At 44.6% G+C, this 19621-nt stretch overlaps 1 protein-coding gene across 3 annotated transcripts in view; it reads left to right on the plus strand.

Annotated features, from left to right (window-relative positions):
* Positions 1 to 19621, plus strand: part of PKP2 (plakophilin 2) — a 146909-nt gene that overhangs the window by 56288 nt on the left and 71000 nt on the right. For all 3 annotated transcript variants that reach the window (XM_077469069.1, XM_077469068.1, XM_077469067.1), the window contains exon 2: positions 10971 to 11074. In XM_077469069.1, coding sequence (XP_077325195.1) covers positions 10971 to 11074 — 104 coding nt within the window. The remainder of the gene's footprint in view (positions 1 to 10970; positions 11075 to 19621) is intronic.

Raw genomic sequence — 19621 nt, forward strand, 5'->3', positions numbered from 1 at the left:
TGCTGGAAAAGTCTGATCCATGGAGGCCCTGCCTTGCAAGTTATAGGACTTAAAATCTCTGCTACTGATGGCCAGACACCACAGCATACCTTCAGAGGTCTAGTAGAGTCCATACCTCAACGGGTCATGGTAGGTGGTCATAATATTATGGCTGATCAGTGTATAGCTAAAGGCAAACTTTTTTCTAGTTTTGGGTAGATTGGGGAATAGCCTTTTTTAGGTCTTATGGATGTCTACACAAGGGAGGCTTTTACAAGCTACCCCAAAAAAAATGTAAATGCATTTTGGGAAAATTGTCGAATTGCCTGACCACAGGATCTCTATAATTGCTGCTATTTTATGCCTATCAGTGGGGTAATTAAACTTTTGTGCTTGTGTGACTGCCTTAGGAACAGTAGATTGTAAGCGTTTCTGGGCCAACAACTGATGTGAAAGGCTCAGCATCCCCTGTAAAGCTCTGCAAACTATATCAGTGTTATGTGAATGCAAAAAAGTAATGAACTTTGAGCTTGATTTCCCATTCTCAACATTTGACACATTGGTATCATGCTTTCACTAACCCTTTTCTTGTGACCGTGAACATGCATAAAGCAGAGCTATGCCGCCAGTCATATGAGACTTGGGAGGAGTTGTACATTTTATTATATTGTGTTAATGTTAAAAAAAATTTTTAAAACGTATCTTCTTACAGTGAGGTGTGCAAAACGGTCTTCAGTTACCCAGGCATATCTGGCTATTGCCCCAGGCCCCTTGCAAGAAGGGGCCCCTGCTATGCAAACATATAATGATTAAAAAATGTGTTTATTTTAATAAAATGTATCATGGGAAGCAATATTTTGACTGCAATCACCTGTATGCCTAGGTTCACATCTGTGCAAATGCGTGTAAATCGCATGCATTCCATACCCACATGCAGCCATGCACAAAATGCAGTGCTTTAAAAAAAACATGCAGAGGTGCAATTGACTCTTAATGGCACTCCCTGCACACTGAAAAATGGATGTAGAAACGCATGGTGCAAACGTAATATGCACTTTTCATTGGGTCACATTTTAAAAAACGGTGCAGGCACCTTTTCCTTGCAGGAAATGCAGGTGCAGCATCTGCCGTGCCCATGCAAACATGTACACAGAGCCACATAGATGTGAACCGAGCCTAAAGGTTTTATCGTGATGTATTGTATCAGTTTTAAATATCAGTTTAAACTGATATCCGTTTTAAATAAAATTTATCAACTCAAGTGGACCATGCATAGAGCCCCTGCATCCTTAAAGTGTTACTAAACACACAACAGTAAAATCTCTCTGTATATGCAGCCTAGCATGTTATACTCACTGTGGAACGTAAGGGGTTAATCCTCTGTATTATGTAAAAAGGTTCTTTGATCCTTTATGCACAGATCCTCCCCCATCTGCAGAGTCTCTCTTGGCAATGTTAGATAAGATGCAGTCAGAGTAGTAAGATTGCACATGCTCAGTTTGGTCTCTTTTGCTGGAGAGAACATTTCCTTGTTGAGCTGAGCTTTTCAGATCAAATGATATTTACATCACACATGTGGGCATGTGTACAGATCCTAAATGACAGCCCAGTCTCTCCCTCCTCCTGCATGCCCAGTAACTAAAAAAGAACATAGTGGGTGGGATGTCACATCTTAATTCATAGATGATCCCCCTCCCATAACAGCATGAGGACACCAGCTATAGTGGCAATATCCTCCTACCTGAACACTCAGCACTCAGGCAGACCCTGCAGTTTATCATGTGACTGTGGTATACAGATCAGCCAAAAAGGTACTGTATATAGTGACAGTATTTTAATGTAAGATTTATAAGCTGTGGGCACTGGGCAAGGCGGGTGAACTATTTTCATATTACTGGGTTTAGTAACACTTTAAGGAAGGTAACCTATGACTTTACAATAAGTTCTATGTCATAGCCGACATAAGCTATCTATCTGATGCGGAGATAAGAACTGAGGCTTGCCAAACTTGTCCCTGAGATTTCAGAGATGTTTGTAGAGGAAATCTGGATTGTAGCTTTTGTGATGGACAGTGTCTAAGGCTAGGTTCACACAGTAACGATGCAGGAACCAGCGTGATTACAGCACCAGTTCCCACATCACATCTCTCACACAGACAGTTCACATTGCCTTCTGCGAACCACTGTGGATGTCAATACTATGTTAATGACACCACCAGATTGGTTCACAGATCGCATTGTGAGCTCGCACAGGAATCGGATGGCATGGTCCCTGCACTATTTTCCTGCGAATCCAATGCGAGTTCAGCCATACAAACTGTATGGCTGAGCTCGCATTGCACAGACATCCCATGTAATCGGCCCAGCAGTACGGGTGCGAATCACATGCGATGTCTGTGTTCGCACAAGTGTGAACCCCGGCTTACAGTAGAGTTCCACCCAAAAGTGGAACTTCTGCTCATTTGTCTCCTCCCCCCTCTGGTGCCACATTTGGCACGTCGGTGGCTCGGCTCCCTCCTCTTTCCCCCCACCGCCGGGCCAGTAGGAGAGCACAGCGGTGCCTCTTGCATGTGCAGTAGGGACCCGGCGTGAAGCTGTAATTGTGTAGCTGCTAGCTTTTAATTTTTGCAGGATGAGCGGACCTTCTCTTTAAGCAGGCCATACATTGTTATGCCAGCCATAGACGGAGTCCATGGTTGCAGGAAAGAAAATCGCTTGTTTCCCCTATCAACACTGTTTGATGGGGAATCCCTCCCATTGAGCCATTGTGAGAACAAGCCCTACACTTATTCTTAATTTTTAATTTTTACTCCGTGATGAAGGACTCGCTGATACCTTCCCAAGTGTTCATGTAGCATTTAACATATACAGTGCCTTGCGAAAGTATTCGGCCCCCTTGAACTTTTCAACCTTTTGCCACATTTCAGGCTTCAAACATAAAGATATACAATTTTAATTTTTTGTAAAGAATCACCAACAATTGGGACACAATTGTGAAGTGGAACGAAATCTATTGGATATTTTAATCTTTTTTAGCAAATAAAAAACTGAAAAGTGGTGCGTGCAAAATTATTCGGCCCCTTTACTTTCAGTGCAGCAAATTCACTCCAGAAGTTCAGCGAGGATCTCTGAATGATCCAATGTTGTCCTAAATGACTGATGGTGATAAATAGAATCCACCTGTGTGTAATCAAGTCTCTGTATAAATGCACCTGCTCTGTGATAGTCTCAGGGTTCTGTTGAAAGCGCAGAGAGCATCATGAAGACCAAGGAACACACCAGGCAGGTCCGTAATACTGTTGTGGAGAAGATTAAAGCCGGATTTGGATACAAAAAGATTTCTCAAGCTTGAAACATCCCAAGGAGCACTGTGCAAGCGATCATTTTGAAATGGAAGGAGTATCAGACCACTGCAAATCTACCAAGACCTGGCCGTCCCTCTAAACTTTCAGCTCAGACAAGGAGAAGACTGATCAGAGATGCAGCCAAGAGGCCCATGATCACTCTGGATGAACTACAGAGAACTACAGCTGAGGTGGGAGAGTCTGCCCATAGGACAACAATCAGTCGTACACTGAACAAATCTGGCCTTTATGGAAGAGTGGCAAGAAGAAAGCAATTTCTCAAAGATATCCATAAAAAGTCTCGTCTAAAGTTTTCCACAAGCCACCTGGGAGACACACCAAACATGTGGAAGAAGGTGCTCTGGTCAGATGAAAACAAAATCCAACTTTTTGCCCACAATTCAAAACGATATGTTTGTCATAAAAGCAACACAGCTCATCACCCTCAACACACCATCCTCACTGTCAAACATGGTGGTGGCAGCATCATTGTTTGGGCCTGCTTTTCTTCAGCAGGGACAGGGAAGATGGTTAAAATTGAGGGGAAGATGGATACAGCCAAATACAGGACCATTCTGGATGAAAACCTGTTGGAGTCTGCAAAAGACCTGAAACTGGGATGGAGATTTATCTTCCAACAAGACAATGATCCCAAACATACAGCAAAATCTACAAAGGAATGGTTCACAAATAAACGTATCCAGGTGTTAGAATGGCCAAGTCAAAGTCCAGACCTGAATCCAATCGAGAATCTGTGGAAAGAGCTGAAAACTGCTGTTCACAAACGCTCTCCATCCAACCTCACTGAGCTCAAGCTGTTTTGCAAGGAAGAATGGGCAAGAATTTCAGTCTCTCGATGTGCAAAACTGATAGAGACATACCCCAAGCGACTTGCAGCTGTAATCGCAGCAAAAGGTGGCTCTAGAAAGTATTAACGCAAGGGGGCCGAATAATTTTGCACGCCCCACTTTTCATTTTTTTATTAGTTAAAAAAGTTTCAAAAATCCAATAGATTTCGTTCCACTTCACAATTGTGTCCCACTTGTTGGTGATTCTTCACAAAAAATAAAAATTTTATATCTTTATGTTTGAAGCCTGAAATGTGGCAAAAGGTTGAAAAGTTCAAGGGGGCCGAATACTTTCGCAAGGCACTGTATTTGAACATGATGGTCACTAGTTTTTCAGGAGAGCGATCAGAAAGCTGGCACTGATAAAAAAAAAATTATCTGAGAAACACAATGACCTGTGAAAGACCAAAGCTGGCCATAAACAGCCTGTGGGCTGAACAAAATAAATCTAATGGATTTTCCCATCCAGGTTAACAGTACATATGGACAGATCTTCTCTGCTAGTTATTGTATTCTAAAATCTATGAGTGCCAGCTGTCAGAACACCTCAGCACTGATTGCAGCACAATAAGCAAAAGCACTATTCAGCAAATGACTTTCAAGTGAGTAGTTGACCTTTTGTCAAGCTAGCAGGGCCACCCACCCCTGTTAGATTTTCAACAAATTAATTCAATTGAATCCCCCAAAATTCTCCCAATAGTGCCCTATCATGGTTTTAATGGAAGGAATAGTAGCCCATTGTTGGTGTCAGTAGATGGAATGGTGCCCTGTTATTGATGTCAGTTGGTACTCCAGGGGCCAGATAAATGGCTTAAAGCGGAGGTCCACCCTAAAGTGGACCTTCCGCTCATTGGAATCCTCCCCCCCTCTGGCGCCACAATTGGCACCTTTCAGGGGGGAGGGGGGTGCAGGTACCTGTACAGTACAGGTATCTGCACCCACTTCCGGCATAGCTATCTGCGGAAAGGGGCGTAGATTACGCCCCTTTCCGAAAGTCCCCCGCTGCCTGCTGGGAAACACACAGATCCCAGAGGCAGCGGGACCATCCTTATTGCGCAGCGCGACTCGCGCATGCACAGTAGGGCACCGGGAAATGAAGCCGAAAGGCTTCACTTCCTGATTCCCATACCCAAGATGGCGGCGGCAGCACCCGAGAGACGATCGAGAGATCGGCTTCGGGTGATGACATCGCGGGTGCGCTGGGCGGGTAAGTGTCCTTATTTTAAAAGTCAGCAGCTGCAGTATTTGTAGCTGCTGGCTTTTAAAAAAAAAAAAACGGCGGAACTCCCGGCGGACTCCCGCTTTAACTATCATCCCATCCCCCCATGCCAGGGTCCTAGGTGTAATCCTGGACTTTATTATTATTATTATTATTATTATTATTATACAGGATTTATATAGCGCCGACAGTTTACGCAGCGCTTTACAACATTGGGGTAGACAGTACAATACAATACAATTCAAGACAAGGGGAATCAGAGGGCCCTGCTCGTTAGAGCTTACAATCTAGGAAATTTGAACTATCCTTTCGGCCCCACATGCTATCACTGTCCATAGCTTGCCTCCTTCACTTCAGCAAGATCTCCAATATACGCCACTTCCTAACCAATGACACCACAAAGCTTCTAATTTACTCTCTGGTCATTTCTCTCTTCGACTACTGCAATTGTCCAATACCAAAGCAGACCATGTGACGACTGCCTCACATTTTTCCGGGTACAAAAGAAACAATGACTTGATATTAAACAAACTACAATACCCATTTGTGTGCAGCTCACGCTATACCTTCAAGAATGAAAACAGGAGAAAAACTGCCCCTGGTCAATGACAGACAAAAGCCTCAACCACTCCCCTTCCACACTCTAAGCAGTATGAACATAAAAGGTTGTCACTTACAGTAGCTAGTAGTATCCAACATTAATACGGCGAAATCATCCTGAAGCCATTTAGATCATACTTTGTCAAATTTTTTGGAACACCCCCAATTTTAGTAGGTGTCTTTATACAAAGGCATGATGGTATTGACTAGCTTCTTCCAATACCTGACCGTTGGAGGAGTCAGCTTTTTCCATGTGAGAGTGATGACCTTCCTGGCGTAAAATAGGAGAAGTACTAATAATGTCAGTTCGGTCACTGTGGGGGCTAGATCCTCGACCAAGCCCAGCATGCAGATATGTAGAGAGGAGGAAAAGGCTACTCCTAAGACCATGTGGATAATTTGGACTAACGACTCCCAATATTGGGTGAGAGCACGGGTATGTGTGTTGTTTTATATCAACAGCAGGTTATACAACGGTTTTACAGTAATATAATACCATATAAAGCAACAACATCAATCTTGCCGTATTCCTCCCTATGTTTCACAAGTTAAAATGTCGCCTTTGCTTTTAAGTGGTTTTCTGACAATGTAAGTCTATTGTAAGTCCTTCAGGCAATCTGATCTTTGGTTGATGACAGATTAGGTCTGTCTTGAGCTTACACAGGCAAAATTACAGAAGCTTACTAAGAGGGGTGGAGGGGAGATAAGTAAAAACCTATTCACTAAACAATGTCTAAGTCAATATTGTCAGAGGGATTATTTTACAGTTTCATGGCTCACAGGCAACGTACACAGAAATTTTAGCAATGCTGCAGTACGGGGTCCGTGCACCTGTATATCGCTAGGGGACAGAATGTTTTATATGCCATGGAGGCTTTGAAGAAACCGCAATCGCCGTTGTCTGTGTCACATTTTATACATTTGCTTCATTTTATATACAGTCTGTACTCGTAAATCTTATCTTTTTTTACTTGCATGGAAAGCAGAACTGCGACCAAAAGGCGCGTTTGTTTGAGTATTGCCGGGGTGTCGAACAACTTCAGCACGGGCTAGATCAACATTATGGTTGCCTTCAAAAAGCCGTTAGTGAAAAGACACAAAGAAAAAAAGAGTGCACCAGCTGCTAGTGCAGTAACCTTTATTAAAAGAATAAAAAAAAACACAAGTAAAGTTGCACTCACAATTGTAAGTATAAGTCAGGCATGTCAACAAATGCAAGGACATCATGCTGTGGACAGCAAGGCATCCCTGCTTTCAGTTTTCCAACTGCTATTAACTGTTCATTTATGGACTTTTGGACTGGAAAAGCAGGTGTATTTCTTGGCAGTAGTGCATGTAATCAGCACAATATGTTCAAAGGGCCATTTCAGTTGTAAGACTATATAAATGTATCCATTCTTTATCATAATAAATAATTGCCTCTGCATTAAGTGATTACTGGTTTTAGTAATAACTTAACCAGTTCCTAACCGGCGCATGCCGATGTATGTCGGCAGAATGGCACGAACAGGCATATTGGCGTACAGTTACGTCCATTTTTATATGCCGCCCTGCTGTCGCGTGCGTGGCGGTCGGGACCCCCGTGAGTCCGGTTGCGGGTCCCGCGGACTCGATCGCCGTGGAGATACCCGCGATCGTCTCAGGGGGAGGCTGAACGGGGAGATTCCGTTGTAAACAGCATCTCCCCATTCTGCCTAGCAACAAGTGACGCTAATCTCTGCTCCATGTGATTGGAGCAGAGATCAGTGTTCACTAACACAAAGCCCAGCCCCCCACAGTTAGTAACACGCCCCTAGGAACACTTAACCCTACACTGCCACCCCCTGGTTAACCCCTTCAATGCCAGTGTCATTTACACAGGAATCAGTGCATTTGTATAGCAATCATTGCTGTATAAATGACAATAGTCCCAAAAATGTGTGAAAAATGTCCAATGTGTCCGCCATAATGTCGCAGTCACAATAAAAATCGCTGATCGCCGACATTACTAGTAAAAAGAAAAAATTATTAATAAAAATGCCATAAAACTATCCCCTATTTTGTAAACACTATAACTTTTGCGCAAACCAATTAATAATCGCTTATTGCAATTTTTTTTTACCAAAAATATGTAGAATGCATAAACTGAGGGAAAAAAATGTTTTTTTATATATTTTTTGGGGGATATTTATTATAAAAAAAAGTAAAAAATAATGCGTTTTTTTCAAAATTGTCGCTCTATTTTTGTTTATAGAGCAAAAAATAAAAACCGCAGGGGTGATCAAATACCACCAAAAGAACGCTCTATTTGTGGGCAAAAAAAGGATGTAAATTTTGTTTGGGAGCCACGTCGCACGACCGCGCAATTGTCAGTTAAAGTGACGCAGTGCCAAATCGCAAAAAGTGGTCTGGCCTTAAGCCACCAAAATGGTCCGGTCTGAAAGTGGTTAAAGTGATTTGTAAAGTCTTGTTTTAAAAAAACATGTCATACTTACTCTTCTGTGCTGTTGGATTTGCACAGGACAGCCCTAATTCACTTCTTCTCGGCCCCTCTTTGCCGCTCCTGGCTCCTCTCTCCTGACGAGTGCCCCCACAGTCCAGAAGCTTACTATGGGGGCACCTGAGCTGAGCTGCAGCTCCATGTGTCCATTCAGACATGCAGCTGCCATTCGGCCCATCCCCTCTCTTCCCTGATTGGCTAACTGATCTGGATTGATCTGATCTGTGCCCCAGCCAATCAGGAGGAGCGTCCCGGATGGCCGAGAGAATCATGGACATCACTGGAGAAAGATAGGGCTCAGGGCAAGTATGAGGGGGTGCTGGGGTGGCTGCTACACACAGAAGATTTTTTTATCTTAATGCATTAAGATAAAAAAAAAAAAAACATTTTGCCTTTACAACTCCTTTAAGTAATAACTAGCTATGAAAGTAGAAGTCTAGGACAAATAATGGCAAGCAGATATTCAAGTGTACAACTATTGTACAATTTTCAACCCTCCTTTTTAACTGGCATAGAATAGAATTATTCTCATAGTTATAAGCAGATGTCCAGAGTACCCCACCCTCCCTAACATAAGATGTCAAGAGTCCCCCAACCTCCCTTAAAGCGGGGTTCCACCCTAAAGTGGAACTTCTGCTGATCGGAACCCTCCCCCCTCCGGTGTCAGAATTGGCACCTTTCAGGGGGGAGGGGGGTGGAGATACCTGTCAAAGACAGGTATTTACACCCACTTCCGGGCATAGACTCTCGTGGGAGTCTACGCCATTTCCTGTCCTGCCGCGCTGTCTGCTGGGACACACACGGGACTCAGAGACAGCGCGGACAATTCCTATTCCTGCGCAGTAGGGAACAGGGAAGTGAAGCCGATTCGCTTCACTTCCTGATTCCCTCACCTAGAATGGTGGCGGCAGCAGCCGAGAGCCGAGCGATCGATCGGCCTCAGCTGCCGACATCGCTGGAACCCGGGACAGGTGAGTGTCCATTTATTAAAAGTCAGCAGCTGTAGTATTTATAGCTGCTGGCTTTTAATATTTTTTTTGTAGGTGGAATCTCTCTTTAACTTGTGTTGCTGCCAGGAGAAAGCTGGGGGCAGATCTGGGAAGCAGAAATTACAGGGTCTGGAGGAGGATCAGAGGGGGGCTGGAGTTTGCTGAATGCTAAGACCAGGAGAGCCAGAGATTAGGAGGTGCTACAGCTGCACAGAGAGGTACAGGATCTGAAGGAGTTCTGTCCTCCTCTATGCCAACTGCTGGGACAGGGTGGAAGTGGCGATTAAGGAGTGCCAAGGGTGCAAGGGCCACATGAAATGGACTAGTGGGGGGCCAGATTCAGCCCGCGGGCCTTGTGTTTGACACATGTAGAGTAGTGGATTGAATGGTACAAAATCTTTGATGGGTGATAATTCTGAATGGATGGATTCCTCCATTCAAACAAGCCAGGCGGATGGAGGAATCCCCCCCCCCCTCCCCCGGTATATTCTATTCTATTCTGATAGCGAGACTCTCTGCTGTCAGAATAAATCGATCAGCAGCTGAAGGCTGATTGAGAACGTTTTTACAACAAACCTGTTTGACAAAAGTCTATCTAATTGGCTTCTGATTGGCTTCTGTCAGACATTGACACCCATGGATCAAAATTCAGCTGGTACCCAAATTTCAATCCAACTATGGTCAGCTTTACACATTCACATTCAAAAACTTTTGGCTGGAGATGCAGGCAGTGTTAATTTTGACATCAAATTTAGATTTAGTTTTAGTCATAGTTTTTTGAACCAGGCAAAAAAATAAAATCTCAGTAGCTTTAAGCCTTAAATTGCCAAAATTATTATTTTGGGCAGGATTTTGGGCAGGGAAGGGATAAAATAAGGAATTGCTAGAAGCCCTATCATTATTCATTTTTATTTGAAACCACCAAAAGAAAAAATTTACTTTTCATACAAAAACATTGTTGGATAACAGAAATTCATACTAAGGTACACATCCCAGTCTGCCCCTATCATTTTTTTTACTGTATGTTTCCAGTTGAGGGAATAACTCTAATTATTGGCCTAGGTTAACCTTGTCTCTGGTAAACATGGTTTTGTAATAAAGAACATGTTGGCCAATCTAAAATGTTTCATTTGTCTCAGGAACAGAAGGTGTAGGCAAATTTTCAAATGGGGACAATTGTACCGGTGACAAGTTCCTAAGAGGAGATATCCCTTCACTTTGGAAAGATCTCCTCTCACTACTTGTTGTTTCTCTGAGAGATGAAGTGAATGGCGAAGAAAATGGTTGTTTGATTTGGTTACCAGTTTCTTGGAAATAAATACTGGTTTTAAGACCTCTATACTAATATTTGGATCAAGTCGAATTTTTTCCTAGCTGGGCCAATAAAGTACCAGCCAGGTGGGAACCCTGTTGATTGATGATCAGATCCTCCTTGTATGCTCAATTGACCTCTAATATAATTGGCTGTTTCCAGGATGTACCAGTTTAAGGATTGTTCTTTTTTTCCTAACAGGTTCGATCCATCAGTCTGTCTCCATTTCCGACCAAATACCGTATACAACCTTGTCACAGAGGGAAATCAACAGAACTCCATCAAAAAGCATTGACACCATGAAGGTGAGAAGACAGCTGTCGATCAATGGGCCTGATTTCTCAGAAGTGTCTGAGAGGACAGTGTCTGGATTCCTATAGAAACCAGATAATTTGTTTCATTTTCAAAGCTGAAATGAAGAAACAAATAGATGGAAACTGTTTGGTAGTAGTGATTAAGACCATCCAGAAGTGTTTAGTGCACATAAAGACACATAATCCTGGCTCTTTAAAGCTGAATTCCAGGCAAACAGCTACATCCGCAGATAATACTGTATGTGTGTGTGTGTGTGTGTGTGTGTGTATATATATATATATATATATATATATATATATATATATATGATACACACACACACAGTTGTGCTCAAACTTTTGCATACCCTGGCAGAAATGATAAAATGTTGATCATATGAAGCCATTTATTATCTCATAGCTGTTTGGCTCCTTTTTAAAGCATAATGATAACAGTAATCACCCAAATGGCCCTGATCAAAATTCTAGAATGGAATGTTTGGCCATGGTACAGACACACAAATTGTCACAGGTTAAAATGGCAATTATAGGTTAATTTCCCACATTTGTGGCTTTTAAAATTGCAATTAGTGTCTGTGTATAAATAGACAGTGAGTTTGTTAGCTCTCATGTGGATGCACTGAGCAGGCTAGATACTGAGCCATGGGGAGCAGAACAAACTGTCAAAAGACCTGCGTAACAAGGTAATGGAACTGTTTTAACCACCTCAATACAGTGCAGTTACACCCCATTCCTGACCAGACCAATTTTCAGCTTTCAGCGCTCTCACAGTTTGAATGACAATTACTCAGTCATCCAACACTGTATCCATATGAAACTTGCATCCTTTTTTCCACACAAATAGAGCTTTCTTTTAGTGGTATTTAATCACTAGTGGGTTTTTTATTTTTTGTGCTATAAATAAAATAAAACGTAAATTTTGTGAAAAAAAATGCCTTTTTCTTAGTTTCTGTCATAAATTTTTACTAATTAGTAATTTTTCTTCATAAATTTTGGCCAAAATTTATACTGCTACATATCTTTGGTAAAAATAACCCACATTAGTATATATTATTTGGTCTTTGTGAAAGTTATAGAGTCTACAAACTATGGTGCCAATCACTGAAAATTGATCACTTCTGATCAGGCCTTCAGTACATCAGGTGTATCTCATTTCTTGAGACACTAACAAGTCAGGAAAGTACAAATACCCCCCAAATGACCCCTTTTTACAAAGTAGACATCCCAAGGTATTAAGTAAGTAGCATGGTGAGTTTTTTTAAGTTGTCATTTTTTCCCCCAATTCTTTGCAAAATGAAGATTTTTTATTTTTTTTTATTTTTTTTTTTTACTAAATTGTCATATTATCAGGTTATTTCTCACACACAGCATATGTATACAACAAATTACACCCCAAAATACATTCTGCTACTCTTCCCGAGTACGGCGATACCACATGTGTGAGACTTTTACACAGCCTGGCCACATACAGAGCACCAACATTGATGTAGTACCTTCAGACGTTCTACGAGCAAAAATGACGCATCTCATTTCTCAACCACCTATTACACTTTTGAAGTCCCTGGAGTACCAGGACAATGGAATTTCCCATAAAATGACCCCATTTTGGAAAGCAAACACCCCAACGTATAATCTGTGAGGCATAATGAGTCTTTTGAATGGTTAATTTTTTTCCAGAAGTTTTTGGAATATGTGGAAAAAAATTAAAACGCATTTTTTTTTACACAAAATTGTCAATTTATAAGATATTTCTAACACATAGCATGTATATAGCAAAAATTACAACCCAAAATACATTCTGCTACTCTTCCCGAGTACGGCGATACCACATGTGTGAGACTTTTACACAGCCTGGCCACATACAGAGGACCAACATTGATGTAGTACCTTCAGACGTTCTACGAGCAAAAATGACGCATCTTGTTTCTCAACCACCTATTACACTTTTGAAGGCACTGGAGTACCAGGACAATGGAATTTCCCATAATTATTACCCCATTTTGGAAAGCAAACACCCCAACGTATAATCTGTGAGGCATTATGAGTCTTTTGAACGGTTCATTTTTTTCCAGAAGTTTTTGGAATATGTGGAAAAAAATTAAAACGCATTTTTTTTTTACACAAAATTGTCAATTTATAAGATATTTCTAACACATAGCATGTATATAGCAAAAATTACACCCCAAAATACATTCTGCTACTCCTCCCGAGTATGGTGATACCACATGTGTAGGACTTTTACACAGCCTGGCCACATAGAGAGGCCGAACATTGAAGTAGTACGTTCAGGCGTTCTAGGAGCATAAATGACACATCTCATTTCATTCCTACCCATCACACTTTTGAAGGTCCTGGACCACCAGGACAGTGAAATTACCCACAAAATGACCCCATTTTGGAAAGCAAACACCCCAACGTATATTCTATGAGACATGGGCTGCAAATACACTACTCGGGTACTCTGATGGGCTGGAGATAGGTACTCGGGTACTCTGATGGCCTGGTGACAGGTACTCGGGTACTCTGATGACCTGGTGACAGGTACTCGGGTACTCTGATGGTCTGGTGACAGGTACTCGGGTACTCTGATGGCCTGGTGACAGGTACTTGGGTACTCTGATGGCCTGGTGACAGGTACTCGGGTACTCTGATGGCCTGGTGACAGGTACTCGGGTACTCTGATGGCCTGGTGACAGGTACTCGAGTACTCTGATGGCCTGGTGACAGGTACTCGGGTACTCTGATGGCTTGGTGACAGGTACTCGGGTACTCTGATGGCCTGGTGACAGGTACTCGGGTACTCTGATGGCCTGGTGACAGGTACTCGGGTACTCTGATGGCCTGGTGACAGGTACTCTGATGGTTTGGTGACTGGTATTTGGGTACTCTGAAGGGCGGTGACAGGCACTCATATGAACTGTGACAGGTACTCGGGTACTCAGATGAACTGTGACAGGTACTCGGGTACTCAGATGGACTGTGACAGGTACTCTGGTACACAGATGGACTGGAACAGGTACTCGGTTACTCAGATGGGCTGTGACAGGTACTCGGGTACCCTGATAGACTGTGACAGGTACTCGGTACTCTAATGGACTGTGACAGGTACTCGGGTACCCTGCTGGACTGTGACAGGTACTCGGTACTCTAATGGACTGTGACAGGTACTCGGTGCTCTAATGGACTGTGACAGGTACTCGGGTACCCTGATGGACTGTGACAGGTACTCGGGTACTCAGATGGGCTGTGACAGGTACTCGGGTACCCTGATGGACTGTGACAGGTACTCGGTACTCTAATGGACTGTGACAGGTACTCGGTACTCTAATGGACTGTGACAGGTACTCGGTACTCTAATGGACTGTGACAGGTACTCGGTACTCTAATGGACTGTGACAGGTACTCGGGTACCCTGATGGGCCGTGACAGGTACTCGGGTACCCTGATGGGCCGTGACAGGTACTCGGGTACTCTGATGTGCCGTGACAGGTACTCGGGTACTCTGATGTGCCGTGACAGGTACTCGGGTACTCTGATGTGCCGTGACAGGTACTCGGGTACTCTGATGGGCCGGGACAGGTACTCGGGTACTCTGATGGGCCGGGACAGGTACTCGGGTACTCTGATGGGCTGTGACAGGTACTCGGGTACTCTGATGGGCTGTGACAGGCGCGGGTACTCTGATGAACTGTGACAGGTACTCGGGTACTCAGATGAACTGTGACAGGTACTGGGGTACTCTGATGGGCTGGGACAGGTACTCGGGTACTCTGATGGGCTGGGACAGGTACTCGGGTACTCTGATGGGCTGGGACAGGTACTCGGGTACTCTGATGGGCTGGGACAGGTACTCAAATACTCTGATGGACTGTGACAGGTACTCTGATGGACTGTGATTGACAGGTACTATGAGGGATGGTGACAGGTCCTCTTTATTGGGGGGGGGGGCAATCAGTATGATTGGTGTACACTGTATGCGGTAACGAGATGTTACCGCAATCTCCTCCTCACACACGATCGGTGTGTGAAGAGGAGAACTCGGTAACATCCCGTTACCGCGGTTTGTTTACATTTTAGTGATCGGCTGTGAAAGGATCACAGCCGATCACGTGGGTAAACAGCCGGCCAATGGCTGTTTACCAGCGTCGGTGACGAGCAGTGTTCCCGGGGAACACGCCACCACCGACGTGCACGCGCAGCGTGCTCGCGATCGCGCGCATGCGCCATGCACGTTCGGGGTGTGACCATCTGTGATCGGCCGTGACTTCATCACGGCCGATCACGTGGTAAACAGCCATAACTTTGGTGGCGAGCGGTGACTCCGTGACACGCCGCCACCGAAGAAACAGGGATACGTGCGCACGATCGCGCGCATTCCCTGTTTAAACGGGAGGCCGTCATATGACGGCCTCCCGCCACAATAGGTGCGCCGCCTGGCCGTCATTTGACGGCCGGCGGTCGGCATCTAGTTAAAGATGGAAAAGGATATATAAAGGTATCCAAAACCTTTTATATGCCAGTCCGTACTGTTCAATCACTTATAGGGAGGCAAAAATTCTGAGATCGCTTGATATCAAGCTACGGTCAGGTAGACCAGGAGAGACTGCAGTCTTGACTGCCAGGAGAATTGTTCAGGATACATATGAAAACCCAGAGGTAACCTCAGGAGAAAAACAGGCTGCTCTGGAAAAAGACGATTTGGTTGTTTTTAAGGAGCACAATACAACAAAACTTGAACAAAAATGAACTGAATGGCGAGTTGCCAGAAAGAAGCCTTTACTGCACCAATACCACAAAGAAGCCCAGTGATGTATGTCAAGGTGTTGTCAGGCATATTTTAACTGACTTTTTGAATGATTGAATACAGGGCTGCATTAAAGTGATTGTAAGGCCGCGTACACACGGGCGGATTGTCTGCCCAACTAAGTTCGTCAGACAATCCGACAGACAGTCCGTTCAAATTTTAAATGAACGGACTTGACCACACACGATAAACAGACAGTCCGCTGAAAACTTGTGCGATGACGTGTACAGCACGTACGACGGGACTAGAAAAACGACGTCCAATACACTGCAATGCAACCTTCGGCCGTGTAAATCCTTTCTGAGCATGCGCCATACTTAGTCCGTCCAACTTGCCTACACACGAGCGGACTGTCCGCTGAAACCAAGTTTGGATGGACAAAACCAAGTTTCAGCGGACAAAATTACGGAAATTCCGAAAGACAAAGTCCGTCAGACTGTCCGCTGAAAAAGTCCGCTGAAGCCCACACACGAGCGGATTGTCCGCTGAAACGCGGTTCAGTGGACTAAGTTGGCCAGACAATACGCCCGTGTGTACGCGGCCTCAGGCTTCATCCTTTTTTTTTTTAATACTTACCTCCACTGTGCAGCTCGTTTTGCACAGAGTGGCCCCGATCCTTGACTTCTATGGTCCCTTGGCGGCTCTCACGGCTCCTCCTTCTATCATATAACCCCCTAGGAGAAGTGATCTCCTGGGCGGTTACCTTGCGGGCGCTCGCCCGAGCCCAGCATTTACGTCCATAGACACAAATGCTGGAATCGAGCCCAGCGCCGGCAAAATTGGATTCGATTGACAGCAGCGGGAGCCAATGGCTGCACTGCTGTCCAATGATACGGGGTTGGGGCCGAGTCCAGCAATCGTGTCTATGGATGCAAATCCTGGACTAGGGAGCGTGCACACAAGGTAACCTCCCTGTAGAGCGCGTCTACTAGGGGGTTATCTGATAAGGGGAGGAGCCGTGAGGGCCCCCAGAAATCTAGGATCGGGGCCACTCTGTGCTAAACGAGCTGCAAGTAAGTATGACATGTTTGTTATTTAAAAAAAAAAAAAAAGATGAAGCCTTACAATCACTTTAAGGATCCTGCAAGAAATGCAGTGTCCTTGTCATTCCTGTAAGAGCAACTGAAAACACAAACAATGTTATCTTCCATCTGTAAACTACTAATCCCCCCCCAATGTAAAAGAGATGGAGAGAGAAAAATGTCCAGTTTGGGTGAAAACCATGGTTCCCTTCATTGATACAGTGGACTGAGTAAGTGTTGTCACCATAGGACAGGAAGCATGTTATTAGAATTACCAGGTAAAAAGAAAGAAAAAAAAAAAAAAAGCTTGAAACAAAGAGGACTAATGTGGTCACACTAGCTACACTGATTAGCTATAATATATACATTTATTTAGGTTTAGATACACTTTAATATACTTAAAAGTTCCTCATGTTCTTCAGATATGTCATCTTCTGACATGTTAAGCACTCATGTGTACAAACATTGCTTCTCAGTGGGGATTTCCACCCTGTATCAAATGCCCTGCAAACAAAGAAGACTCGCCCAACTAGATGGCATTCCTGAGGGATATCGTTGCCTCTAGGCTGCGGTGCAGAATGTAATGTAAAAATAGACCAACACACTCAAATGTAGGCATACCTAGTTAAGACCTTTCTCAAACTCAGGCAAAAAGTTTTAGTCATGACCCTTATGGTGCCTAGGAACATTAAACCCTATTTATTGACATTAAGAAACGTGTATGTAAACATCATAACCCAGCCAATCTGGAAAGGCTGCCCAGAGGTCGGCCATTAACCAGACACCAGAAGCATTGGAGGCATTTTCTTGACCCCAAACATAACATTCCTCCACTCACAGCATGTGTGTCGCGGGTGAAAATTGTACAATTTGTTTCAGGTACAGAGGGCCTGTCACTGACAAATGTTTTCACAACAAAATCAATGGATCATGACAACTCAGCCTGCCTGTCTTAGCCCATAGATGAGAAATTTGCCCTTATAGTTCCTTAAAGAGGAAGTAAATCCTGATGGGTTATGTATCTTAGAAAAAAATTTTTTTTTAATTTGTAATAGAGACAACTTTTATCTGAAAAAGGACCGTCCGCCGTTGAAGAGGATACCAGGGTAAGGGTCCTTTCACACGGGGCGGAGTTTGCTCAGCGGGGATCACTCCGTCGATCCCCGATGAGCAGGGAGATGACCGGTCCGTCTCTGCACACTGCGCAGGGACGGATCTGTCACAGCGCCACTCTCCCCTATGGGAGATCGGATGACGACGGACCGCAGTGCCCGTTGTCACCCGATCCGATCCGCAGACGGATGGAAAAATAGCTTTTTCCTCCGTTACACTTTTTCGGATCGGAGCGGGTCGGATGTCAGCGGACATGTCACCGCTGACATCCGACGCTCCATAGACCTCTATGGAGCACCCGTTCAGGTCCGCCTGAAAAACTGACAGGCGGGCCTGAACCGGACGAAAGAGGCCTTATGCTAGCTATCTGCTGCCATAACATTGTTATTCCACTTCAAACAGCTGTCGTATGATGACCGCGGGCGGTCCGCAAGTAGTTAAAAGATTGTTTATTTTTTTGTAGAGACCTACATTTTTTTAACCACTTAACAACCGCCCATTGCCGATTAACGGCTTCAGGGCGGTTGTTAAACTCTGAGAGGCTGTTAATTAATGGCCTCCCAGAATTCTGCTCTCGCGCGCCCCCTGGGGCACGCACACGAGATCATCCGTGACAGCCGGGTCCAGTGGACCCGGCGCATCACGGATCACGGTAAACGGCCGCTCGTCGCAGCCGTTTACCACGTGATCGCTTCGTCAAATGACGGAGTGATCACTTGTAAACAAACCGGCGTCATGTTATGACGCCGGTTCCTCCCTCCCCCTCTCTGTACCTGATCGGTACAGCGAAGGGGAAAGAGATCGGTGTTAGCAGCGCTGTGGGCTGCATCTGCAGTGCCCACATCGCTGCTCACCGAATTTAACCCCTCAATTCCCTGCCAATACTCTGCAATACCCTGCAATACTCTGCAGTACCCTGCCATTACTCTGCAGTACCCCCCATTACTCTGCAATACCCTGCCATTACTCTGCAGTGCCCCCCATTACTCTGCAGTACCCTGCCATTACTCTGCAGTACCCCCCATTACTCTGCAGTACCCTGCCATTACTCTGCAGTACCCCCCCAATACTCTGCAGTACCCCCAATACTCTGCAGTACCCGCCATTACTCTGCAGTACCCCCCCATTACTCTGCAGTACCCCGCCATTACTCTGCAGTACCCCGCCAATACTCTGCAGTACCCCGCCAATACTCTGCAGTACCTTGCCATTACTCTGCAGTACCTTGCCATTACTCTGCAGTACCCTGCCATTACTCTGCAGTACCGACCAATACTCTGCAGTACCCTGCCATTACTCTGCAGTACCCTGCCATTACTCTGCAGTACCCCCATTACTCTGCAGTACCCCCCAATACTCTGCAGTACCCTGCCATTACTCTGCAATACCCCCCAATACTCTGCAATACCCGCCAATACCCCGCCAATACTCTGCAATACCCTGCCATAAATTGCCATACCCAGCCATACTCGGAGATACCCAGCCATACTCTGTGATACCCTGCAATACCCAGCCATAGACGCCCCACCCCTCACCGCCCTCCGGTGCTTCTACCAACTCGCCAGTACGATCAAAGCCAGAATCTTTTTTTTATTTTTT

Source organism: Lithobates pipiens, unplaced genomic scaffold (assembly GCF_037356315.1).
Source record: "Lithobates pipiens isolate NorthernLeopardFrog02 unplaced genomic scaffold, aLitPip1_a1.2 Scaffold_8, whole genome shotgun sequence".
Lineage (NCBI taxonomy): Eukaryota > Metazoa > Chordata > Amphibia > Anura > Ranidae > Lithobates > Lithobates pipiens.